General features: G+C 38.4%; 1 protein-coding gene across 9 annotated transcripts in view; it reads left to right on the plus strand.

Moving 5' to 3' along the window:
• Positions 1 to 3,524: 3,524 nt before the first annotated feature.
• Positions 3,525 to 26,943, plus strand: part of LOC120301237 (complement factor H-related protein 5-like) — a 41,042-nt gene continuing 17,623 nt past the window's right edge. The window contains exons 1-12 of one of the 9 annotated variants that reach the window (XM_039328182.1): positions 3,702 to 3,749; positions 4,014 to 4,196; positions 5,560 to 5,733; positions 6,274 to 6,462; positions 7,148 to 7,330; positions 7,542 to 7,736; positions 13,256 to 13,389; positions 13,658 to 13,837; positions 16,394 to 16,567; positions 19,078 to 19,260; positions 20,030 to 20,209; positions 21,596 to 21,748. In XM_039328182.1, the coding sequence (XP_039184116.1) occupies positions 16,465 to 16,567; positions 19,078 to 19,260; positions 20,030 to 20,209; positions 21,596 to 21,748 (619 nt within the window). In that variant the 5' untranslated portion in view covers positions 3,702 to 3,749; positions 4,014 to 4,196; positions 5,560 to 5,733; ... (4 more) ...; positions 13,658 to 13,837; positions 16,394 to 16,464. The other 8 variants (XM_039328184.1, XM_039328185.1, XM_039328181.1 and 5 more) reach the window with 8 other exon arrangements.

The following is a 26,943-nucleotide window of genomic DNA, read 5'->3' on the forward strand; positions in this document are numbered from 1 at the left end:
TCCGTTGTGCCGGGCACATGTCTATATGGCGATTAATGGAATTTCCCCCCGAAAACCAGGCCTCCTTTAATAGGCGGCCCCCCCTTTGTGGCATCACAGGCCAAGATTTGTGTGTGGTCAAAATCAAAGTTATGACTACTAGAAGGAAGCAGAAAACAGCAACTACCGCCAGTGACAGACAGAATCACAAACGGGAAACTAGTGAAACATGCACTAACTGCAAGGAAAGGGGAAATACCCCAGCTAATTTTAGAACTAGCGAGAAAGACACACATAACAGCATACATAGAAAGGGTGAGAAACAACCACACCCCAATGCAGGACACACACTTGGATTACAACGCACACAGCTGGGACCTATGACACGATCCAAGAGCCGAGCGCAAATGATTGGAGGTTGCATATAAGCCCTCCCAACGACTGCCGTTTACACCCTGATAATGTCAATAACTCTTGACAAAAGCTAGGTTTAGTAAATAAAAGTTTTAACATTTTTAACTTTTGTATAATTTTATTCTCTTGGTGTTCATATATATATATATATATATATATATATATATATATATATATATATATATATATATATATTTCTGAGGTTTTCGCGGGTATTTGTATGTAGGTCTTTGGTTGTTCGGGTTTTCTCCCGCGTAAAATTGGAAGTGTCTTGGCGACGTTTCGACGAAGTCCCATTCGTCATCTTCAGGCTGGTGTTTTCAGCTTCGTGCTTTGAGCAGCAATGTGTGGTCTTAGCTGTTTCTTCCTTTTAACTGCCAGTGGGGGTATGAACTGATTGGGTGGGAGCTTGGCTGTGTTCTGATTGGGTGGAGGTGTGTTCTGAATGGTTAGGGGCTTGGCTGTGCTCTGATTGGCTGGGGGAGTGTTCTGTTTCGTTCTGCTCAGGTTAGTCTGAGTTGCAGAGGGGTTTGAGATTTTGGGCTGCCTTGCTATTTTTTGGCTTCGCGTTCGTGGTTGTGCTTCCTCTTCATGGAGGGTGTCAGTTTGCTTCATGTATGGATTGGAGGGCTTTAAAGTGGCTAACGATGCAGCTGTGGTCTGGCTTCTGGTTTGTGGTCGTGCCTCGTCATCGGTGTGGCTTTGGGTTTGTTTTTTGCGTGGATGTGTGGTGGTGACCTCCTGTGTGGTTTTTGTGAGTGTGGGTCTGGTATCATTTTTTGTGTTAGGGAGTCGTTTGTCAATAAGGGTGGGTTTCCAAATGGCTGGTAGGTGGGAGGTATCATCTCATTTATTCATGCTATGTGGGCATTTTTCTATCTCGATGGCTACTCTGATTATTCTGTTATTAAAGTGTTCAGTTTGGGCGATAGTTCTGGTCTTTTTAAAGTCAATTTCATGTCTTGTGGCTTTAAGTTGTTGGACCAGGGAAGAAGTTGGTTCCTCTTTTTTGACTGAGTTCTTATGTTCTTCAATGCGTGCACTTATTCTTCTGTTGGTTTGTCCGATGTATGTGGTGGGACAAGCTATGCATGGGATTTCATATATTCCTTGATTTTCTAACTTAATTTTGTCTTTGGTGTTTCCTAGGATGGTAGATATTTTTCTGTTTGTGCAAAATGCTGTCTTGATGTTGTGTTTGTGGAGGATTTGCTGATTCTGTCTGTGGTGCCTTTTATGTATGGGAGGAGGGCTTTGCCGTTTTCTTGTTCTCTGTCTTGGATTTTAGTGGGGGTTTCTTTTTGGATTAATTTGGTAATCTTATTTCTTTGGAATCCATTGGATGTTAGTACATTAGTGAGAGTGTGTAGTTTGGTTTTTAAGTGTTGTCCATCAGCTAAGCATTTTGTTCTGGAGATGAGTATCTTGGCTACGGAGTTGATCTGTGCTGGGTGGTGGTGTGAGAGAGCGTGTAGATAGCAGTTTATGTGTGTTTTCTTCTGGTAGATGGTGTGTCCTAGGGAGCCATTGGATTTCTTGTAGAGTAAGACATCCAGGAAGGGAAGTTGGTTATTAGCTTCTGTTTCCATGGTGAACTGTATTTTGGGGTGTAGGCTGTTGAGTTGTGTGAGGAAGTTGTCCAGTTTTTCTTTCCCATGTGGCCAGATTATGAAGGTGTCATCTACGTATCTGAGCCAGAGTTTGGGTTTGTGATCAGATTTTTCTAGAGCTTGGGTTTCAAAGTGTTCCATGTAAAGGTTTGCAATAACAGGTGAGAGGGGTGATCCCAATGGGTGCTCTTTCTATTTGTTTGTATTTTTGTCCATTATAGATGAAGTATGTGTTGAATAGGCAGTGGTTGGTCAGATCTAGGATGTGTTTGGGGAGGTTATATTTGTTTTGGATAGCTGTCAAGTCTTCTTTGAATGGCACTTGGGTGAAGAGGGATATGACGTTGAAGCTCACCAGTAGGTCGCTGGGCTGTAAGTTTTGTTTCTTTATGATCTCTATGAACTGGAATGAGTTTTTTTACGTCTGATGGATTCTGCACAGGGCTGTAGTTGTTTGGCGAGAAATTTGGCTAGGTTTTGTAGAGGTGAGCCTATGGAGCTGACTATGGGTCCAAGTGGTGTTCCTTCTTTGTGTATCTTGGGGAGACCATAGAGTTTAGGGCATCTGGATGATTTCTCTCTGGGAATGATTCTTTGCTGGATCTCTTCGCTAATGGGGAAGGCTTTTATTTTGAATCTTGTGGTTTTTTCCAGGTAGGTGGTGGGATCTGTGTTTAGGAGTTTGTATGTAGAGTCTTAGAGTAGGTTGGTTAATTTGGTTTGGTTCTCATATGTGTTCATAACCACCATGGCGTTGCCCTTGTCTGCTGGTAGGATTATTATGCTGGTGTCTTCTTTCAGGTTAAGTAGTGCTGTCTGTTCCTCTTTGGGTAAGTTGCTTTTGGGTGGCTTGCTGGTGCAGAGGATGTTGGTGATTTCGAGTCTGATTCTGTTAGCGTCGTCAGGGTTGATTTTGGTCAGGCTGGTTTCAACTCTGTATATAATGGTTTCAGTGGGGATGTGTTTGGGAGCAACTGCAAAGTTGAATCCTTTGGAAAGGACATTGGTTTCAGCTTTGGTGAGGATCCTATATGAGATGTTATGCACTGTTTTTTCATGTGTGGCTGTGAGGGAGGAGGGGTTTGTTTCTGGTGTTCTTGTAATCTTCAGAGTTTGTTGGTGTGTCTGTCTGTCTTGAGGGTGGTCTGTGTTTCGGCTCTCTAAATGGCGAGTTGTTTGGATTTGTCCCAAAGTACAGGATGGATCTTCTTGCTGAGTTTGAGGTGAAGTGTGAGGAGATCTTTATTGATTTGGTCTAGGAGGAATCTTTTTATGTGAAGTTCATTTCTGATTAGGGCCAATTCTGTTCTTTTCAGGATGTGTTTGGTGGCTGCAGAGTTGGAGTGGAATTTCAATTGGAAACATGTGGGGATTAAATTTTGATCTTGGCAGTTGCATAGGAATGCGAGGTCACATAAAATGGAAGCTCTTTGGACATCGAGTTTTTCATAGGTCCTGGTCAGATGGTGGATTTCCTCCCCATAGAGATACAATATTTGTTTTCTGAGGTTTATATATAAAGAAACTGTCATAGAGCCATTAGTAAATAGCCAACCAAAGAATCATTAAGACTGCCTCCACCCACTCAGAGAAGCAAGCACCAAAATATAAACTGACAGCAAACAGACTCGCGGATATGATTGGTGAATGGTTAACTACATTTGGCTAAAGACTATTAAACTTCAGAGTCATTTATGAGAAGTGTTGGATAGCTGCAAAGTTGTGGACCTACCAAATACAAAATAGGTATGTCAGATATCAAATGTAATTTAATTACTTATCAATTTTTTACTTAGTCATTCTGGATGCTTTACAATAATAATAGAGTGTTAAGACCTGGAAGAATGAGGAAATGGTTTGCATAATAATTTTGCGGTTAGCTTCTGCTATTTATCAATCCTGGAATGGAAGTGCTAATTTTTCCTTCTTAGGAGTTTAAAGCACTACCTGAAAAGCTGAACTATTTGTTTGTTGTTATGTTCTTATTCCAGTAATATTTCCTCCTCCCAGGTTTCTTGACAACAAATAAACATAAAATGAGGAAAGGATAGTAATAGTTGGAAGAAATCAGCTGAGAAAGCTAAACTGCTGAAGTGAGGTTTGGTGCTTCAGACATTGCCTGAAGAGCTATGAAGAGCTGGTTGCTCCTGATTGCTGCTTTTCTTCTCTGGCCAGGCTGCTCTTCTCAAAATGGTAAGTTAAGAAGAGAAACCAAGGGGTTACAAAGGAAATCAATTTCTGTTGCATTCATTAAAGGAAGAGTGATGTTTAGCAAAAGCAAAGAGTTCCATTTTTTTATTTGCGGCTTTCTTGACATTTGTAATGCCAGATTCTTTAAGAATGTCATAGACTCATAATTATAATCCCTTATCATATACAATTTTTTTCAGCTGCTAATTGGTGAATAGCAAAAATACTTTGCATCAGTATTGGAAATTAACACACATTTTGAGGGACTGGTTTCAGTTAATAAAGAATCAGATGTTATAATAACCAACTGATTGCCATGTCAAATAAAGGCTACTTTAAAACTGATGTAAAAGTTTACTCTTTTATTTCATTAAAGTATTTGTTTTTAATGGTTTTTGTTATAAACAAAAATATCCCCCAAAGTTGAAATGAACTGTGTAAAAATGGAATATATTTATTGAATATATTTCCACATCATTTAAACATTTAGATGCCATTGTTCTAAAATAGGATCTTGCAGAAAAAGAAGACTTTTCCTACAATAAATACTACTAAATCTTTCAGACTCAACTTTTTTTCTGGGCATACGAAGAAGAACATGTTATTTATATTTTCCCCCAAATCCACAAGAGGGTTTAATCTAAATAGATTCTTTTTCTCTACAATTCCCTATAGATGCAGTGATTTTTAAGACACACTTATTACTGTTCTAGTGTGCCAGTACAATACATAATGTCTGCATAAGAGCATTGATTATACAGGGACCATGTCCGCTGCTTCTGCAATCTTTTATGCAAAGGAGAGGAAACTTCATAAGTCAGAAGTTTGAAATGGTAGAGATGTATCTCAGGTTTACACTTGGATAAATACAAAAGCAATTAGTAGATATATCATGATGAGAATGCCCTTTAGAACACAAGGGAGATAATATTCAAGGGGGATAAGACTACATTTGCTTATATTCATAGTAAGTGAACCTTATTTACATCCATGAATCTAGAAATAAATGCTAGTTTTGGGTAAAACAAGGTCATGTGACCATGGGATGCTGCAAATGGCCATAAATGCATCCCAGTTGCCCAACACTCAAAGTGCACACATAGGGTAAGGTTACTGTTGGAAATTTGAATCTGGGTCATAAGCAGCCCCCAGGTAATCTCCTTCAAACTTTAAACAATTGCTAAGTTAAGGACTACTTGTACTGAGGATTAAGTGCCCAGCAGATATTGGTTTCCAGTTAAGAAGGAAATAATGATCTAACTTGGGTTTACAGCAGGAAGTTTGCTATCTCATAGTTCATGGGAATACATAGGAAAAGTGAACTTCTCTAAGCATGTAAGAAAAGTTTATGTAAATATAATTTCAGTATGTGAAGAACCAGATGACATTGCTTTCGGGGAAATTGTAACCATGGAGAAAGCCAAGTATCTGGAAAACGACCAAGTGCAATACAGGTGCTGCCCTGGCTATGTCTTGGAAGGACCTGAATGTATTCAATGTAAAGGACAACAATGGATACCTCATCCACCAAAATGCTTGGGTAAGCCATCATGCTTTCTTTGAGTAGTGTAGACCTGGAACAAAATGTAGAATTGTTCCAATAGGATAAGAATTGCAGCTGCCAAATTCTTTGAGAATTAGCTTCAATTTGGATCCAAGGTTTCCCTCTACATGGAAACCACAAACATTCCTTGTGTCAACTTCTTCCATTTGAAATCTGGAAAAATGAAACTGACTCAAAATGTTGAATGAGCAAGCAAATCAATGAATACAATTAAATGCTGTTCAATTGGAAGTTTTGCAGAAAACATTTGTTGGGCTGTTTGTTCTTAGCTTGAAACAAACAATATCATCTGTTTGTGCAGGCTTCTACAAGAAAGTTCTCTATGATAGGTCTAAAAACTATAGCAGAATCATAATTTGATTATCATTAATATCATTCTATAACTTGGCTTATTTCGTTTTTGCCTGGAACTATCCATTTCGATTTGTAAACGAGGCTGATTTTCTTAAAGGTAGAATAGAGGGAAACCAATGGACAAATTACCTCCCTTCTTTTCTTTTCTTTTCTTTTTTTTAGCACCATGCAGTATCACAAAACAACAGCTGGCAACAAAAAACTTGTTTGCGTTTGGAAGTCAAAGAAAAAGTCGATTTATTCAAAGTAATCATAGTCTGCAATTTCAGTGCAGTAAAGGATATGTCCTTGTGGCTCCGTCAGTCAGAAAGTGTGTTGATGGTTACATGGATTTGCCATTATGTATCTCTGGTAAGCATGCTGCAAATACGATGGATTCCTTTGAGATTTAACTAATTAAAATAATTAATATAACATAATGAATATGAACATTTGCTTCTAAAATCCCATTCTTTTAAGAGTGATTTACGAGTCACAGAAATCACTCACATTTGACTCAGAGTTTCAGTATCTGAGGGGCTGCCACAAGGCAGAGGGGGTCAGGTTGTTCACCAAAGCACCAGATAGAAAGATGAGAAACAACAGTTGGAAACTGACCAAAGAGAGATGCAACCTGGAACTAAGGAGAAATTTCCTGACAGTGAGGACAATCAACCAGTGGAATAGCTTACCCCCAGAAATCGTGGGTGCTCCAACACTGGAGATTTTTAAGAAGAGACTGGACATCCACCTGTCTGAGACGATATAGGATCTCCTGCTCCAGCAGGGGGCTGGACTAGAAGACCTTCAAGGTCCCTTCCAGCTCTGCTCTACTCTACTCTACTTTATTCAGCCATTACTTAGATTATCTGTTCAATATATGTATATTGCTGTTTTTTTCTTAAAAATAGAATAAACACATGCAGCTTGAATGGATGCTCATTAAAACATCTTTTGGCATCCTTTGTAATCAGTCAGTAAATTTTAATGGTAATCTCAAAGCTTTAATTTGGAATAAAGCTGAAGTCTTTACTCTTCATGCTTTCATATTTAATAGAATGAGGGAAAAATTGCAGTGGTCCACCCAGGATTGAGAATGGAGACATTACTACTTTATCTGAGAAGCAGTACAGATCTGGCTCTTCAGTAGAATTCAGATGCCAAAAGTATTATGCCATGGAAGGCCAGAACAGATCTTTCTGTGACAATGGGACCTGGACAAAAGTGCCCATTTGCCTCGGTAAGCAGAAAATAAAATCTCCATCCAATTTTCATGAGCAGTTTTAATCATTAGGCTGCCTGCAGCAGCTCTCTTTTATATATGATTTCAGTTCTATATCCGAGGTGACCTGGCCAGTAGATGAAAGATAAATTCTATTATTAGACTTTTGCAACAACATATGATGCATTTGGATCCTTCTCCAACAGATTTATTTTCTTTTTTGCCTCAGATCCTTGTATGATTCCCAGGGCTGAACTGGAAACCCAGAAGATAGAAGTTAAAGGTGGAATGGATGCCTCTGAAAATATATTTGTGCCACGTGGTCATTCTATTGAGTTGACCTGTAGAACAGGATATGTCCTTGCAGCAGATTCTTCCCAATTAGCTTGTGATGGGACACCACCTGTGATTCCTAAATGTAAAGGTGACTCAAAAAGTTTAATTTTGAAAGGCTGCTATTATCATTCCAGACCCCAAATATTTCAGTTTGAGGCTATTTATTGCTAGAGCTGGAATAAGATGCAATTATTTATGTTTTTTTTACTGGTACAAATATTTTTATCCCTGGATGCACTTTTCCATTCTGAAAGGGCCTAATGGGAACCCTTGGGATGTAGTTAAAGTAAGCGAACCCTGAAAGTTTGAAGATTGCTGTAGAGGTGAGGTGTAATGAAAGACAAACCCATTGGCCATTTCGTGACTAGGTTAGTGCAAAAACAGCACATTCCATCCTTGAGAATTTTTCCCAAAAGACTGCTCATTCATCAGTGAACAGTAATACATCTTTATGGCAATATTTTTTATATCACCTAATGGTGTAGCTGTTGCTTTTACTGACAAATTCCACAGTTGAGCTACTACATGTTTTTAAAGCATTCATAAACACATATTCACACACACACACACACACACACACACACACACACACACACACACACATCCTTGTAGCTCTACACTCTACACTCACCTGTAGACCAGGAGAGGGGCTGCAATCCTCATCCTAGGGCAGTTTTTCATAGGAGGGTAGTTGAAAAGAGAAGACTTGATATCATTCCCGGGCCAACCTGATAGCTGGGGATGCAGTGAATGTTGTCATGCCATCCATGCTGGACAGTGATAATTTGGATAATTCAGTGTATTGATACCCCATTCTTGAGCTATATTTAGCTTGAAAGGTAGGGAGCTTGCAATGTATTTGTTGGAATATTCATGAACAGGAAGAGTCATGTGGTAACTCAGTCAGCCAATGTGAAGAAAGTGCTACTGAGTCTGTGCAAAAAGAGTATTGAGTTAGGAGCTGGATTTCCAGTCTCTGGTTTTGTCTCTGGTCTGTCTCTGTAAGAAGTCTTCAATTAAGCTATGTTGCTGTAAAGAAGAATGGTATTGTAAATATTTTTATATAAATATAAAGTTATTTAAATCAGCTAAATGCAGTCAACTGTGAGAGCTTCTGATTTATTTTTCACCAATAGAGAAATTAAAATTCTCTAACAGGTTATGGGCCCAGAGCTTACTAAGGACTGCATTGTAATTTAAAGCTAGAAGAAATTGCCTGTGTTTAGAAAGTTTAAGAACAAGGCAGAATTAGCAAAATGGCTGCAATGGAATTTAAAAAAAGCTGTGTTCCTCGTTTGGGCCAGAAGAATTATATTGTGTGGGCTGCAAAAATGGAATGTTTGCTGAAAGCAAAAGAGCTGTGGTATATTGTTGAGAATCCACCACAAGAGTTTGCAGCTGTTGATCAAAAAAATCATGATAGAGCACTGGCTTATCTCATCTTGAATTTAGATGATGACCAATTTCTAAATGTTGCAAATTTAAAGACTGCAAAGGAGATTTGGTTGAAATTGAGAGCTGTGCACGTGAATGTTTCTGCTTGCAACATAGTGCAATTATCAAGAAAACTTTACAGGGCCTGTTTGCAACCAGGTGAATCTGTGGAACAGCATTTAAATAAAATGCAAAGTTTATTTTTGGACTTAGAACAACATGGGATTAAATTCCCTGAGTCCCAGAAGGTTTTATTGGTGTTGGACAGTTTAGATAAAACCTGGGACACAGTTTCTGCAATATTTGAGTGCAAAGAAGAACAAGACTTAAATTTTGAGGCTTTAAAGGCATGTTTGCTTAATGAAGAAGAAAAACACCATTTTAGAAGCAGCCACGAGGAGGAGAAATTCCTGAGGAGGGGGTCCAGACCGCAAGTCTCCAGAGGAGAAGAAACAAGCAGATCAGACCAGGACCAAATTGCAACAAAAGAGAGATTTTGCAAGCAGAGAGCTTCTTGCTACATTTGTGGAGCAAACAACCATTTGCAAAGGAACTGTTTGCAAAGGAACAATTTGCAGAACAAGATATTTGTGCAAAGAAAAAGCACTGTTTTGCAAAAGGAACATTTTGGTGTTGCCAAAGTTTGCTATAGCAACAACAGAGACAAGTGGATAATTGATAGTGGGGCAAGTCAAACAATTGTTAATGACTCTGAATTATTTTGCAAGTTTGTTCCAGTAGCACAAGAAGCTGTGGCTTTGGCAAATGGCCAGAAAGCAAAAGTCATTGGAAAAGGCGATGTAAAAATTCCATATTTGGAATCAAAGTTTACCAATGTGCTTTGTGTACCTGAGATGGAACATAATTTGTTAAGTGTGTCTAATTTAGACAAACAAGGTTTTGAGGTCATTTTTGTAAATGGAAAGTGTCTCATCAAAAGGAATGGGAATATTTGTGCAGAAGGCATAAAGGAAGATAATCTATATGTATTGCAGGGACAAAAGGTTCAATGTTCCCATATATTTAAGAATGTTGCAGAGCATGATTCATGTGTTCATCTTCTGCATAGAAGACTTGGCCATGCAAGCTTTAAAGTTTTGCAGCAAATGCAAGATTTTGCAGAAGGGCTAAATTTGAAGGGATGGAAAACATATTTGGACTGTGCAGTATGCAAAACATCAAAATCAAAGGCATTCCCAGTTAGTAAATGTAGCACAAGACAAACAAAAAGAGTTCTAGAGCTGGTTCATGCAGATCTGGTGGGACCTAGGCAAGCCAGTTTGGGAGGAGCAAAATATGCAGTGGTAATTGTTGATGATTATAGCAGGTATTCATTTTGCTATTTGCTTAGAGATAAGACAGAGGTGCTACAACAATTCAAACGGGGTAAGTTTTGTAGAGAGAAGGTACAGACAATAAGTGTGTCAGTTGCAAACTGACAGAGGTACTGAATTTATGTCAACTAAATTCCAACAATGGTCGGGGCAGTTGGGGATAAGACACAGACGTACAAATCCTTACACAGCAGCAGAGAATGGTGTAGCTGAAAGAAGGAATGGTGTTTTGCAAACAAAGGAAGATTCATTATTGGAGGATTCTGGTTTGAGCAGGTCATATTGGGGAGAAGCCATATTGACTGCCAATTATATAGTTAACAGGCTGTGGAGTTCCTCCATTAATAATACTCCATATGCCATTCTATATGGGAGAAAGCCATCACTGGCACATTTGAGAATTTTTGGAAGTACTGCATGGGTACGTATTCCAAAAGCAATCAGAAGAAAGGGACAGCAAAAGGCAAGAAAGCTGAGGTTTGTGGGCTATGAGCCAGGGTCAAAAGGATATCGCTTTAGTGATGGAAGTAAAAGAATTATAATTTCAAGGTCTGCTAATTTTGCAGAACAAAATTGGGACAGAATTAATGCAAGTTCTGGGTATGTCTCATTTAATGATGGTGATCTGTTTAGTGACAATAATTCATCTAATGATAAAAAAATGATTGAAGATGTCAATGTTCAGGGAGGAGAAGCTGAACAAGACATGATACCAGAAAGAACTGAGAGACAGGAGCAGTTAATACCACGTAGGTCAGAGCGATGTAACAAAGAAATTCCGCCTGACAGGTATTTTGCCAGCAAGGTAAAGGTTTGCAATGTGTGGTATGAGCCAAGAAGTTATAAAGAGATGTCGGCATTACCAAAGGCTGAACAAGAAAAATGGAAGGAGGCCATGGATAAAGAGATGAAATCCATGGGAGACCATGAAGTATTTAAATCAGTGACTTTGCCACAGGGAACCAAAGCTGTGGGTTGTAAGTGGGTATATAAGAAAAAAGTATTGCCAAATAATGATATACGGTATAAGGCCAGGTTAGTGGCACAAGATTTTTCACAATTAAAGAATGTGCACTACGATGAAGTATTTGCCCCAACTGTGAAAAGTGAGAGTATAAGATTAGCACTGGCGTTGGCAGTGGCATATAAGCATAAAATCTGGCACTTTGATATCACAACTGCATTCCTCAATGCTGAGTTAGAGGAAGAAATTTATATGATCCAAGCACCAGGATATGAAATTGCAAAACCTAACATCGTATATAAATTAAACAAGGCTATTTATGGGCTGAAGCAGTCAGCCAGAAACTGGAATATCTGTTTAGATACTGCTTTAAAGGATCTTGGAATTAAAAGTTGCAAAGCTGATAACTGTATATATACTGGACAGTTACAAGGAGGGAATTGTCTACTGTTATCATTTGTGGATGATCTTTGCTTCATCGCAAAGGATGCACCATAAGTCAAAGAGTTTGCTGATAAATTAGGAAAGAAATTTGAATAAAAGAATTTGGGAGAAATAAAAAATTATCTCGGTGTAGAGATACAGAAAAATGAAAAAGGTGGTTATATTCTCAGTCAAAGGAGAAAAATTGAGCAGTTATTGGAGAAATATAATATGAAAGATTGCAATACTGCTCCCACACCCATGAATGCAGATTTTTATAATAGTTTAAGTACGGACAAAGGTGAAACCTGTGATCAAGAGATATATCACTCAGCAATAGGGAGTTTGTTATATCTATCACAGTGGTCCAGACCAGACATAGCTTGCGCAGTAAGCATTTTGAGTTGTTTTACTGCTGCACCTACAAAGTTACATTGGATGGGTGTAAAAAGGGTTCTCAGATATTTAAAGGGAACTATAAATTTGGGTCTTCAAATATAGATTACTGAGGAATTGAAATTAAAGTGTTATGTCGATAGTGACTATGCAAATGACATAAACACAAGGAAATCAAATTCTTGGATTATAATATTGTTTGGAGGGACTCTGATTGGATGAAAGTCCAGAAAACAAACAACTGTTGCTATTTCAACAGCGGAAGCAGAGTTTATTGCTTTATGTGAATTGTGTTCTGAAGTAACATGGTATGTACAGTTGTTGCAAGATTTAAATATTAATGTAAAAGAATCTGTAAAGGTATTTGAAGACAATGCTGCCTGTATAAAAATGGCAACTGATGACAGGGTGAAGAACAGAAGTAAGCATGTAGACATTAAGTATTGTAATGTCAGGGAAGCTGTAAAAGGAAAATTGATTAGTTTACATCATTGTTCTTCTGAGGATAATTTGGCAGACATGATGAATAAACCACTGGGTAATGTTCACTATGGAAAATGTGTAAAGTCAATAGGTCTGATGTCTCTTTCTGTCATGAAGGGAGGAGTGTTGGAATATTCATGAACAGGAAGAGTCATGTGGTAACTCAGTCAGCCAATGTGAAGAAAGTGCTATTGAGTCTGTGCAAAAAGAATATTGAGTTGATTTCCAGTCTCTGGTTTTGTCTCTGGTCTGTCTCTGTAAGAAGTCTTCAATTAAGCTATGTGGCTATAAAGAAGAATGGTATTGTAAATATTTTTATATAAATATAAAGTTATTTGAATCAGCTAAACGCAGTCGACTGTGAGAGATTCTGATTTATTTTTCACCAATAGAGAAATTAAAATTCTCTAACAGTATTGAATTCTAAACTAGCTGACATTTCCAGGGTAGCCTCAGGGCAATCCCAGGAAAAGCAAATTGATTAATTACATGTCATGAAGTTGGTTATCAATGCTCAACAATGACATAGATTAATTTTCTCTGGGACAATTTGTCTCCATTCTGGTCCTTCAGATCTTCCACCCGCACTGTAACTGAGCCCATCTGTAACACCAGGTAGGAGCAGAACCAATACAATGTGGAGTTCCTGATTTGCAACCCTTACAGGTGGCTAAAAACACTACTGGGATCAATAGTGAGACCTAATAGTAAGTATGGGGTTTTTGAATTGTAGCTTTATAGTTCTATAGCAATTTGCTCAATTTATTTATGGTATTCCAAATAAATACAGCGATACTAAAGATACTTTTAATCAAGATGGCTAATTTCACAGTACATTTTCAATACTAACTGATAGTTTGACAGTTGGTCTGATGATGCTACATATATTTGAAAAATAACAATGGCATTGCACGTAATCTGATACTAGTACAAACTTTTATTTTTTCAATATCATATAGAATTTATTTTTTCTAGAAATTACATGTAGCTCTCCAAGAATATTGAAAGGTTCTTTCCGACCTCAAAGAAACATATATAATGATGGGGATCTAATTCGAATTCAGTGTGACAGTGGATTTGCTCTTGAACAAGATAACGGAGGACAAGTGGCTGAATGCACAAGAAATGGATGGTTACCTTCACCAAAATGTGTCTGTAAGTAGAACTTGCATACATTACTATAATTGTAGAATGGCTGATACCTTTAACTCTGCATAAATACACTTTTTAATATTATTTTACATGATTTTCTAATAGTTTGCCTAAGAAACATATCTCACTCGGAACATTTTAGCACATTATACACATATCTAAAGTATTTAGTTGTAACAGGATATAGGGGAGACATGATAGGTGGATGTATTATCAGAACAGAATAGACAAGGTTATATCATTGCCCCTCAAAAAGATTCTTTCTAGATGCAGTACATGGGAAGCATGCAAGAAACCTGTTTTAAACAAAGTGTGGAATGTCTGCTTGTCAAATAAAGAGGGGTAATCAAAGATATGCAAATTCACAGGCAAACAGATACACATATCTTAAAGGAGAATAATAACATGAACAGTATTACTTTCTCTTAGCAAGCGAATAGGCCTATTATAAACATAGAACATAGATGCATAGAACTTAATGTTTCCTACATTTTGAACTGAAGAAATCTCAAAGCTAAAATTGTAATAATGTGAAATAGTACAATTTTATCTGTTGAATGATATCCTCATATCTGAACCACACATGTTTCAGTATCTTAAGCTTAGAACTGGAAAGAGAAATAAGGATGAAGGAAAAAAGACTTAGTGAAAGGATGCACAAGTTTTCCTGATGAAATGACTCTACTAGAAAGTGTCATTTCTTAAAATATTAGCTGAGGAAAGCATTTTCTTTTAGCAGCAAAGCAATATATGTCAGTCCTTATTACTGAACATCTGCCATGTTCTCTGCACTACATATAATAAGGACAAAATTTAGTTCAGGTTCAAAAGCAAAAACTGCTGAAAGACACAAAGTGCTCACAGAGTGACTGTCTGCAGTACCTTAGATAGCCACAACTTCAGCACAATCCTGAAAAACTATGCATCTGTGTTCAGATGCTAGAATCATGAAAGGGCCAGTGAACCAGTCTGCAAGACCAAATTGTCTAATGTGACTTCCTGACCTGGTTGAAAAGCAACTAACCATGTTTGCCAAAATCACTAGAAGCAGTGAGAACCTATTTATAGCAAACTCATCATTTGCTTTGTGCATGGGCCTATATGTAAGAGGTCATTCTTTGGTGAGAACTGTTGAGCTTAGAACTTAGACTCATGAGAAAAGAACACTGAGACATTAACAATATTCATTCTTTGATTCCTCATGGACATGCTTAAAGCCACCTGCAGATAATTTTATCTTCAACACAACTAAGCCTGCTTTTTTTAACCTGGAGATGTACTTCACTATGAGTGTAAAGAGGGGTTTGAAATCACTAAAATCAGTGACACCATGGTGTGCACTGAGAAAGGTTGGGAACCTACTCTGCCTAGATGTGTGGGTAAGTTAATGAAACACCAGTCTAATAACCCCGTTGTCTAAATCAGTTCATCAAGAATATTTTCCTGTTGCATTTACACTTGGGTACACTTAAAAATATTATAATCCTAAATTATTTTTCAGAAATTGGCTTTTCAAATAGAAACTTTTAAAAAGTAGAATAATTCAAGATAATTAATCATGTATTTAATTTTCTCCCATTTGTTCTTCCAGTAATTTCTAAATATTAGCTATAACTTTCTCAATAATAATCTATTTATCATATATTCACAGATTTTAAATAAAAAACATAAAAATAATATAAATAATAAAAAGGATAATCATATCTCATTATAATCATCCATCCACAGTCTATGTCAGGGATATCTGTTGAAATATTGTTAAAGCAGCTTTTTATTGTTTAGATCAAATTCCTTATTTGACCTAACCTACTTGATACTTATTGACCTAACCTACTTGATATTTATTTTGATGGATGTATATGTACAAACTAATTGATTTATCGAGAAATATTTTTTAAAGATTAATCACAAGATTCTTCGTTTCAAAAGACTTGATAATCTAGCTCCCCCAAAAACTATAGATCCATTGCCCAAGACAGACCAATCTAATGGATCCATAGTGGCACTACAGAATCGCATGGTAATCAGGGTGTGATCTAAGACACTGAAAGCTCCCCCAATTTCAGATGACACAGCCAAAACTCCAACAGGAAACCAGATCTGGAGTATGATCATTATCCCATGTTGGGCTCTGGTTAAGCCCATGATCATCAAGATGTGCATGAACTCCTGAGACATCTGACTCCACTCCTAGAGAAGGCAAATGGAAGTCCTCTGAAGTCTGGGGAACTACACTGCCATCCTAGAAATGGAATGAAAGAGCTCAGGCAGGGAGGATATTGTACAGCAGGAACAATAGCAACAATCCCAGTTAATCCCTAGAGGACAGTTTAATGAATAGGGTCTCACACCTCTCAGAAGCCATAAGGGATTCCCAGATGACAATCAGCACCACCACTCCACTCCAGTATAATACTGGGAAATTCTGAGGAATGTATAGTAGAACTCATATAAGGAATATGAAATCATGTTTATTTTATATATAAGTGCCTCAAGCCTTCTGGCAAGCAGTTTCATTCTGAAATCTACCTTATTCTATTTAATTCAACATTTGTATAGCATTTGTATGTCATACTCCATTTTTTGAAAATGGCGCAATTGATCCAAGAGAGGACGTATTTCAGCATAAAATGGTGGTCCATTTTAACTGTAACAGAGGATTCACAAGAGTTGGCTCTGAATCTGCACAATGTTATCACTTTGGATGGTCTCCACTGCCTCCAGTCTGTAAAGGTAAATATGGGCAATTTAAGAATTATTACTGTATTTGAGGCAGGAGGAGGGAAAATAGGGACAGGTTTTTTAAAAAAATATGTTCTGTTTTCTAGATTGTGTGAGGAAAGCCAATCATTGGCCAATAAACAGATTTCTCTTAGCAGGATGCTTTGAATGAACATCTCCATTTATAGATATGCAACATAACAGCAAAACTGTATTCGTAAATTGTAAATAGAAAATGTTTATATGAATAGTAATATTGTTTTCAGGATTTTTTTATATTTTAGAGGCAATTTCTTTTTCATTATATTAATAGGACTTTTGAAAAAGAAGTCAGATAGCAGAATTACAAGCCTATTGTAATATACTGTTTTGACACTCTCAATACAGATGTTTATTAGGCTTAAACAGATCACCTACACAAAACCAGAAATGCATATTGCAAAAAGAAAGAAATGGTAGTTCTCCTGTATTGACAAGTAACAGCTGGATTGGCAGTCTGTTTTTTATTGCGGTCATTAAAAAACACACCATTTTTATTAAACTTTATAAAAGATTACAACTAGAACAGTAAAAATACAAAGAAAAAAAGAAGAAAAAGAAGTGCAGAAAAGGATGAAAAAGAGAAAGAAAAACAGAAAAGAAAAAATATTAAGAGTATCACAAAGAAAATATATATAAAGAAGTAACAATAACAAAGTTGGAAGGGAACTTGAAGATCTTCTAGTATAACCCTCTGCTCAAGAAGAAGCATACAAAAAGAAAAAATGATGAACAAATAATAAGAAAAACATTCCATTAACACCTTCTAGGAAAATAAAATGATGGTAAGAAACTATTTATTTGAAAAATCTGATTCTCCTGATCCAAAGACAAGGAAAGATCTTAGCTGCTTTTCCAAAGGTCTTTAAGGTAGGGACCAATTCTATATTGAGGGAAAATGTTTCAAAAAGGCTGGTGCATCCATCAGAAAGGCACATAACCTGGGCCCCATAAGATGACATTTTCCCAATAAAGGAAATCAGATCAATATATACTCTTGGGAGCAGTTGGCCCTGCAAGTAGCCAATCCTATTCCATATAGGGCTTTATAGATGGTAACCAGCACCTGAAAATGCATTTTGAAGCCTGTTGGGAGTCACAACAGCTCACAGAATACATAGGTCTTGTGGGCAAAATGATAGACATACATAATTATTCACATCATTGCATTCTGGATGAAGTGAATTTTCTAGATGGTCTTCAAGCACAGTCCCATGTATGGCACATTGCAATAATTCAATAGGAGGTGACTAAGGCATTAGCCACAGTTGCCACCTGCTCTTCAAGTAGGAGCCATGTGGTCAAGAAGTATGACCTGAACCCAAGCAAGGAGGTACAACCCCACTGAGAGTCAAGGTTGACTGATAAGGCCAATAATCCATAGCTACTTGGTCTTGTTAGGCTGGATGTAAAGTCTGTTCTTCCCCACTCAGATCCTCACAGTCATCCCAATACTATGACAGAACTATGACAGTTTCATTTGAACAACTAGGAACAAAAATGTAAAGCAGGTATAATTTAAATATGATAATACTGCACAAAAACTGGGGAATGACCTCCCCTAACAGCTTCATGTAGGTATTTGGAAAAGGATGGGGCTAAGCCTTTAGTCACCCCCACCAACCAAGAAGTTCAGACTACACTGCTCCACCTTACATTGATTGGAACCAGCCCTGGAATAAGAAGAAACTCCTCAATAAGTGCGCCATTTCCCAAGCTCCTAAGCTAGTCCAGAATGTAACTGTGATTGATGGTAACAAAAGTTCCTTTTCTTTTAGCCATGGAAGACCTAACAACAAAAGCTAATTTATTTCTGAGTTTTCTTCAGTATTTAATCTGAAGGAGACAGTTGTCTTTGCTCAGATATTTAACCATTGAGCCCTCTTGGGATTCCTTCTAGGCATTTAAGATAAATGTTTGACCATGTTCAGCGTTACTTTTCTTAAAATGGAGCACTCTGTTCTAAATATAACTTCCCTCAACTTTCATTCATTGTTCATTCCCATGTTCATTCAGTCAATGTTTTTTCCCCCTTTTGGTTAGTATCAAGTCAGGAGAGCTGATCCTCTTCTAACTTTCCACAGGCTTTGAAGAAGACAATTATTGGAAACTCATATCTAGGCTTTGCTGAAGAGAGGTCCACGTATTAGTACAACTTCACATGTCTTTGAAAGACATTGCAAACTTAATCCATATCTTTTTGCATCTTTTTGAGAGAAAGGGAGAAAATGAGTAACAAATAGCTATAGCAGACACAAAAAATACTTATTTATGTTTTTAAAGTTATTTCTAACATATACTCTTGGACACCAGACTTATACTGACATTTTTTGCAAACATTATCTACTACTGCTTTTGTTCCTGTGATTGTTGTAATAGATATAGATATATTGTTATATATACAACAATAACAATATTCATGCATATCCCTCTGGGATTTGAGTAAACATTCAAAATAAAAGTGATATTCTCTTTTTTTCTAGAAAATGTTAAATCTTGTCAGGCATTACCCAGGATTTCTCATGGCATGGTTGCCGGTGAACTTAAAGCAGTATATCAGCATGGTGATCTTTTGGAAGTTCAGTGTGATATCTCATTTGTACTTCATGGATCAAAAATCATAGAGTGTGTGGATGGTGAATGGGCACCCTTACCATCATGCATAGGTAAGCAGAAATATGAGCAGACAGTCTTGTAGATGTAAATGGTAGTTTCTTGCACTTAGCTTGGGGAGGAGGGTCCATGGTGTGCAAACTGGAATCTTTCTTCATAACAGATTCCAATGGATTATTAGTAGAGAATGGAAGGGTAAGATTACTTCCCAGTGCTTAACTAAAAAAATTATAGAGTAATTAAAGTATTCTGATTTATCCTAATAATCTCATGAATCATGAATGTATTCCTGTGCTTACTTCTAGTACTTGGGTTCTTGTTACTTGAAATAGAAAGTAGAAATTGAGAGCTGTCCTTCTCTTTGTAGCATTTCCATGACACTGTTAATACAAATGGTAGAATAAGACACTGCTAGAGACAGCATGATATTCGGAAAATTTGGGAAAAAATACTGGAAGTAAAATAATGTGGGCTTAATATAGCTAGCTGGTTTATCAAGTCATATTAAAAATATCATCACAGGTTTGAAGACTTCAATGTTGCAAATTAAATAATAACTTGACAAAAAATTGCAGCATATGATTCAAATAATTGGCAATAAAAATATGTAAGTCATGGTAATATAGTACAAACTGAAAGTCCATATATATTTGCCTTCTTCATTTGATGAGTACTATCCTTAATGTTTTATTTATTTAGCTATTTATGAATGAATGATAACAGAATTACAATAGGTACATGAAACAGAGGGACAAATTGCTGGAAGAGCTAAATAATTAATACCTTTATGTAATAAAATCTTTTCCTGCTGCTTTTCAACAGAAGAAGTAAAAACTTGTGGACCACCTCGAAAAATTACAAAGGGAATTCCTGTTGATGCTATGTCATCCATATACAGGCATGGTGAAACCGTGGAATATCAATGCCAACGACGATCTGTCATTATTGGGACCAACCCAGCCAAATGTCTTCATGGACAATGGGAACTACCATCATGTCTTGGTAAGCTAGAGCAGTGGTTCTCAACCTTTTTAATGCCACAACCCCCAACCTATCGTAAGTCGAGGACTACTCAACCGGTCGTAAGTTGAGGACTACTCAACTGGTGCAGCACCATTTGCAGAATGGGACTTTTGGCGGGCTGAGCAGGGCAGAGACAACCTGGGCAATTCCTATTCGCTTTTGAAAGCCAATAGAATTAGACTCTATTCAAGAGAGTCTATTTTATTGGCTTTCAAAAGCCAATAGAATAAAAGGGAGTAGCACAGCTAAGGAAAAGGGGGAAAAATGGCGGACTGAGTTGTTTGGCGACCCCCGTGAAATGGTCGTTTGACCCCAAATGGGGTCCTGACCCACAGGTTGAGAACCACAGAGCTAGAATGTTATGGCTAAACCTACAGAAATTAATTTTAAGCTTGTCTTGAATTACATTAGTATTTATTATTGACACGATTGCTCAGAAGTGTGATTCAGTGGGATAAAAATGGGATCTGATGGAAGAAGATCTAGGTTATATTGAATTGGTTTATGCCAGCGTGGTTCACAGGTGCATTACTTTTCCAGTATGTTCCCTATTTAAATGAGAGTCCTCAAAGATAATGGGGAGATACATAGAACAGAGTTAGCAACCCCTTTTGAAAAATATGAGACATACAAAAGATACTTTCAATTTGACTAATGTTTGTTTATGCACAGACTGTACCTAGCAGAATTTATCAAACAATGTTCACAGTTGTTTAAATTATTACGCACTTACAAATTGGCTCAGTACAGAAGATGATTAGGGGGCTAGAGGTTTAAATATAGAATGAACAGTTGCAGGAACTGAGTATATTTAGTCTCATGAAGAAAAGGAACTAGGGGTGACATAATAGCAGTATTCCAATATTTGAGGGGCTGTCACAGAAAAGAGGGGTCAACCTACATTTTCATTATTTTATTGAATGGGTTTCAAGACAATCTACTATAGATTTGGACTTCTATGTTCCTCACAATTGGGGAGATGTATAACTGGTAGCCTTGGAATTCAGGGTAGGAATAGAAAGGAGAGAGATAAGATTGTCCTGGTTTATTTATTTCTTTGTTTGTTTATTTATCAATTCAATCTGTATTCCGCCCACCTCATTAAAGGCAACTCTCTGTCTGAAGTTTAATTTGAGGAGCATATCAAATCTAAAATCCTACATGGGAGAATAGAAAGAGATGTCTACAATCTGTCAATCAGAGTAGATAACAGATGAATAAACCAGAAATTGATCAGCATATGTTTGGAAGATATAACTTGGAATATGAAAATAGCCTAGAAGAGGAAGAATGGATTATATAAATAAAGAGAAGAATAATGGATTTATTATATAAATACTTATGTAATAATATTTGAATTGTTAGTTAATCCACGAAGTTGTGCACGTGTACAGCATGCAGACTTTCAACCAGGAAATTTGTTTAAGACCAACCAGTTTGCAATCTACCGCTGTGGTTCCAATCTGCATCAAACAAAATGTGTCGATGGATCATGGTTTCCTAAGCCACAGTGTAAAGGTATGATTTGCATGCTATGTAAAAGTTTATGGTTTTTCAATAGGATAACATTAAACATACCTAAAAGTAGGGCACACCTGAGGATTGTCTTCCTACATAATATCTTTTGATGTTGAATTGGTTTTGATCTTATATGTCATTTACTGTAGTTGTTTTATATGTACCATTGAGAGTTTCATGATTGTAGGGAAGTTCCAGTGTGATCAGCTGGTGATCAGGAACATCTGTTCTTTTATGAGAGTTTTCAGGTGAAATGTTAAGGATAAATTATGAATATTAGCTGACAGCAAAAGGTTAGAATTGGAGGAAACAGACATCATGACTTAAATTTGGGGCCTGAAATATTAGTTAATGAATAAAAAGGCTGAAGGATATGAAGACAAATGTGAGAGCAGATAGTAGAGAAGAATAATTGAGAGAAAAGATAGATGAAAGATTTACCATGGTCTCATAAGAAATGGCAGCTATAGCTGTTGTTTTGTTTGTTCCCCAGTTGGGCAAATCCTGGGGTTCAGTATCATTGTGGAAAGAGAAGTCTGTGTGGATCTCTATGGATGTCACTCTGTGATAGAATTTTAGCTGTTGCGGTTTGTTGATACAATGTGATGGCTGCCATTTCTACTACATCAACAGCTGGAGACCTAATCAGAGCATGCTGTTAGGTGCTAAATCTTGGAGTCTTTGTCAAGGAGTCTTACTATGCAAGCAGCCTATCCCACAGACAACCGGAGACTGGCAAAGGAAGAAATAGCACATAGGGCCTTTCATTGGTTCCCAATAGATTTCCAGGGTCAATTCCTGATGTTGACCTATAAAAGCTATAAAATTACTGTTTCTCAGTAGTAGCACCAGCATTCCGGAATAACATTTTTCCTTAGGAAAATGTTTCAAACCGATCTCTTTTACAGAACATTTGTGGATTAATTGCATGTCCTCTACCTTAGATTTATTGTTAAGGTACTATTATTAGGATCTGATTGCTATTTAATTTTGAAAGTGAGCAATTTATACATGTTGTTTTATTCTTAATATAAATGCTTATCTATAAAACATTGTCAAACAAACAAATGCAAATATTAACTAACAGGAGTAAGGATATAATTAGCAGAATCCAATTGCCCTAGTACCCAAAACTACTTTCCCAGCAACACTTGGGGACACCAGTAGTCAGAAAAAAAAGAGAGCCACAAGGTTCTCCAATCCTCAGGTGCCAAAGAGAGAAGAAGAATATCATAGTCAAATGTACTGAAAGCAAACTAAAATCTGAAGGGTACCACAAAGGTACTTGCCAGGTCTACCATTCAGGCTGAAGCAAATTTCATCATATAACTTAACTGAAAACCTGACTAAAAGAAACCTTAATAATTGTATCATACAAATATAATTAGAATTTCAATCTTATTGTGATCAAGAAATTCTCAGTCACAGTAGATAAGAATTTGATTTGATATAAAAACTTCTTAAGAAAATACTTAGGATTCATCTTCATTGGGTGAAGTAGAAGTGAAATAATATTGAGTAGCTTTATTCAAAGATTTACGATGTCGGAATCCAATTATATTTCATCTTTAGTTATCAAATATAGAAAACCCCAATTCTGCCTTCTCTGGATTCTGCCATAAGAGGGAGAGAAGGGGGAGAACAAAGGGGCTTTATGGCCCTCACTTCCTTCAGTATACTTCTAAGGAACTGAATGTGTTTATTGCAACCTCAAAGAGTTTGAATGTGGTTAGCACCAAAAGACCTTATCATAACAAAGGAGGCTATTTACCTTTCATGTAGTTTATCTGAAGTCTCCATCCAGACGGAAGAAAGGAAGAAAAGGGGTGGGATTGTGATGCCTGAAACTATCACTGGAAGGGGGGGTGATTGGGTGGGACTACTGGGGAACCCCTTAAAACCTCGAATGGGAGAGCTTGAACCCCAAGTCCTGTCTAGCACGCCTGCAACCACTTTTTCTTAATAAAGGATTCCTGTTGGAAGAATTATTCCAAGAGTTCTGTCTTCTTAAGATGCAAAGTGGGGTGGGTCCTTACATTAGACAGGACTTGCAAAATTAATCCACCTGGAAGGGAGACCCTTGCCGGGGGATTTTGCAAAAAATTACCATGTCAGACAATGGAGCAAGAGAGGGGGAAAACTCCCTGGAAAGAGAGCCGCTGACCCAGTTGGAACCTTGCCAGATGTTGGGATCCGAGAGGTCAGATTCCTCAGGAGAAGAAGTGGTGGAGACACGGGACCACAAGCCTTGCTGGTCAATGGGCGTTGGAAAGAAAAGTGAGTGGAGAAAGGAATCAAGAAAGGTGACCCTGAGACGGGGGACCAAGCAACCAGAATGGAAGCAGGAGATGGAGAAATCCCTGCACGCAAGTGAAGAGGGAGAAAGCTGGGCACCGTACTCAGACTGGATCCTAGAGAAAGCTATTGACCTGATGAAGAGAACTCTCAGCTCCCTAGGAGAGGAGAATCCTGAGCCCTACGGCTGCCCCAGCTCCTGGAGCCGCAAAGGGAGAGACACTGAGGGGGACGTGGAACCTTCAACCCCAGGGACATCTGCTGATCCAGTAGCCCCCACCCCCAACCGGACCACAGATGGCAATCTGGATGGAAGACACTACCACCAACAACGGAGGCACCGATCCATTCCAAGACGTCCGCCTTTGGAGGTGAAATTCAAAGGGGAGCCAACATGCTTGGGGTTTTTCCTAACCCAAGTCCTCAGCTACATGGAGGAATACGGGCAGGACATCCCCAGCGACAAAGCCTGCATCCGGATTGTGCAATCTGCCCTGGATGGACCGGCTGCAGATTGGGTGGTGAACTTGCATGACTCCAATGCCCCAGAACTCAGTAACTTCAACCGTTTCATGTCCTCTCTGAGAAGACGGTTTGAAGACTCCCTGGCTGATCGCAAAGCCCATGAAAGGATAAAGACGATGAAGCAAGGCAAACTCCCGGTGGCTGAATATACATAAGAATTCCGGGCCATTGCCAGCAAACTGAATTGGCCAGAAGACATCCTCCTTAGCCATTTCAAAGACGGACTAAACTATGATCTATATGATGCTTGCCTGCCCCGAGGGGACCCACACCAAATTGAGGAATGGTACATCTTGGCAGAGGAAGCAGAGATCGACATATTGAAGAGGCACCGCCGAGGAAAACAATGGAGCCGCCCCCCGCCGGAGCTGACACACGAACCGGTGAAATCATCGGCTACAGCCAAGAAGCAAATGGGGTGTTTCAAGTGCGGAAGAGAAGGGCATCAAGCTGTAGAATGCTGCTCCAAAGCCCCCAGCACAACCCAGACAGATCCCCAACCAACAAATCCGGAAAGTCTTCAACTAAGCCAAAAGAAACTGCCATGAGAATGATGGAAATTGCAGAACCCCCCACTTCTACTCACCAAGGGGAAAAAACTCCAGCCTACACCACAGGGCCGGTGGATGCCTCAGATGACAGCTCGGAGGGCGAACCCCTGGTAAGTGGACACATCACACCCATCCTCAAGACAGTGACTATATTAATCCCCCCCATGCCTGAAGCTGTGAAGGTGAAAGCCTTAATAGACTCTGGCTGCACCCGCTGCCTCATTAGCCCAACACTAGTGGGTAATCTGGGCATCCCATTGAGGAGACTGGAACAACCAATCTCATTTGGCCAGTTAGATGGATCCATAGCAGGGGGGGGGGCAGCTACCCTAGCCACTCTACCAATACACCTCTCCCTGGGCAACCATGAAGAGGACATAACGTTTGTGGTGACCCCAGGCATGGAATGCCCAATGATTCTAGGGATGGAATGGTTGAAAAAATGGAACCCCTGGGTAAATTGGAGGATGACAGAAATCAAATTCCTGAAGGGGGACCCTATGGACTTAAAACCCCAAGGGAGGCCACCAGAATCAAGAATAGAAAAAGCATCCATAGGAGAGGAAAAAAGATCAACAGAAATACCAGAGGAATATAGAGACCTTGCTGAAGTTTTCAGTGAAGAGAGGCCAAATGAGCTCCCCCCCACCGACCCACAGACTGTACCATTGAATTCAAGCCTGGGGCAAAACTCCCGAAGCCCAGATTATACTCCATGAGCCCAAAGGAGAAGGAGGAAATGAAAAGATTCATTAAAAAAAACCTAGAGAGAGGTTTCATTGAGCCAGCCAAGCCTAAAGTGGCTGCCCCGGTCCTCTTTAGAGAGAAGAAGGACGGCTCTTTACGCTTATGCGTGGATTATAGGGCCCTGAATACAATCAGTGAAAGAAACCTATACCCTCTACCCCTCATGAAAGACATGCAGTCACACCTATCGAAAGGGAAAATTTTTTCTAAATTAGACCTAAGGGAAGCTTACTATCGTGTGAGAATTAAGGAAGGGGACGAATGGAAGACTGCATTTAACTGCCCCATGGGGTGCTATCAATTCAAAGTCTTGCCATTTGGATTACAAGGGGGCCCTGCAGTCTTTATGCAATTAATCAATGACGTTCTAAGGGAGCACCTGTTTAAGGGGGTCCTGGTTTATTTGGACGACATTCCTATCTTCACCGAAACAAAAGAGGAACATGTCAACCTTGTCAGAGCGGTTTTAAAGAAGCTGCGAGCCGCCCACCTATATGCCAAACTCTCAAAATGCGAATTCCACCAGGGAAGGATAGACTACCTAGGTCAGTGATGGGCAACCTTTTCGGCGTGGTGTGTCAAAATTCGGCAAAAAATCGAGCATAACTCGCGTGGTGTGTCACTTCAACAAAAAAAACATAATTTTGCGCAATTTATAGTTTAAACTACAAAAATGTATAATTGCAATATATAATTATTATAATTATTATAATTAACAAATTATTTAACATACCTGCTTAGTAACTTCTTTGTTCATCAATCTGTCGATTTCGTATGTTGCCCTTGATATTATTGAACTTGTTTGGGGTGCCGTGAACTGAGATAAGTGAGGGGGAGGGCGAATTCTTTAACTAACCTGCATATTAGTGACTTTTTTGTTGCTGAATTTCATTGGCTAAATCTTCAATTGAAGGTTGGTATTTTGTACACTTCAGGCCCAAGCAAGCGCTACTAACCTCATCTGTCAATCTGTTTCTTTTGTTGGTTTTGATATTATTTAATGCTGAGAATAAGGTCTCACAAAAGTACGTAGAAGGAAAAATTGTGAGTAAAGCTGTTGCAATATTTTTCAGGGTG

This window comes from Crotalus tigris, unplaced genomic scaffold (genome assembly GCF_016545835.1).
Source record: "Crotalus tigris isolate CLP2741 ecotype Arizona unplaced genomic scaffold, ASM1654583v1 scf7180000024372.1857965, whole genome shotgun sequence".
In the NCBI taxonomy this organism is placed as follows: domain Eukaryota; kingdom Metazoa; phylum Chordata; class Lepidosauria; order Squamata; family Viperidae; genus Crotalus; species Crotalus tigris.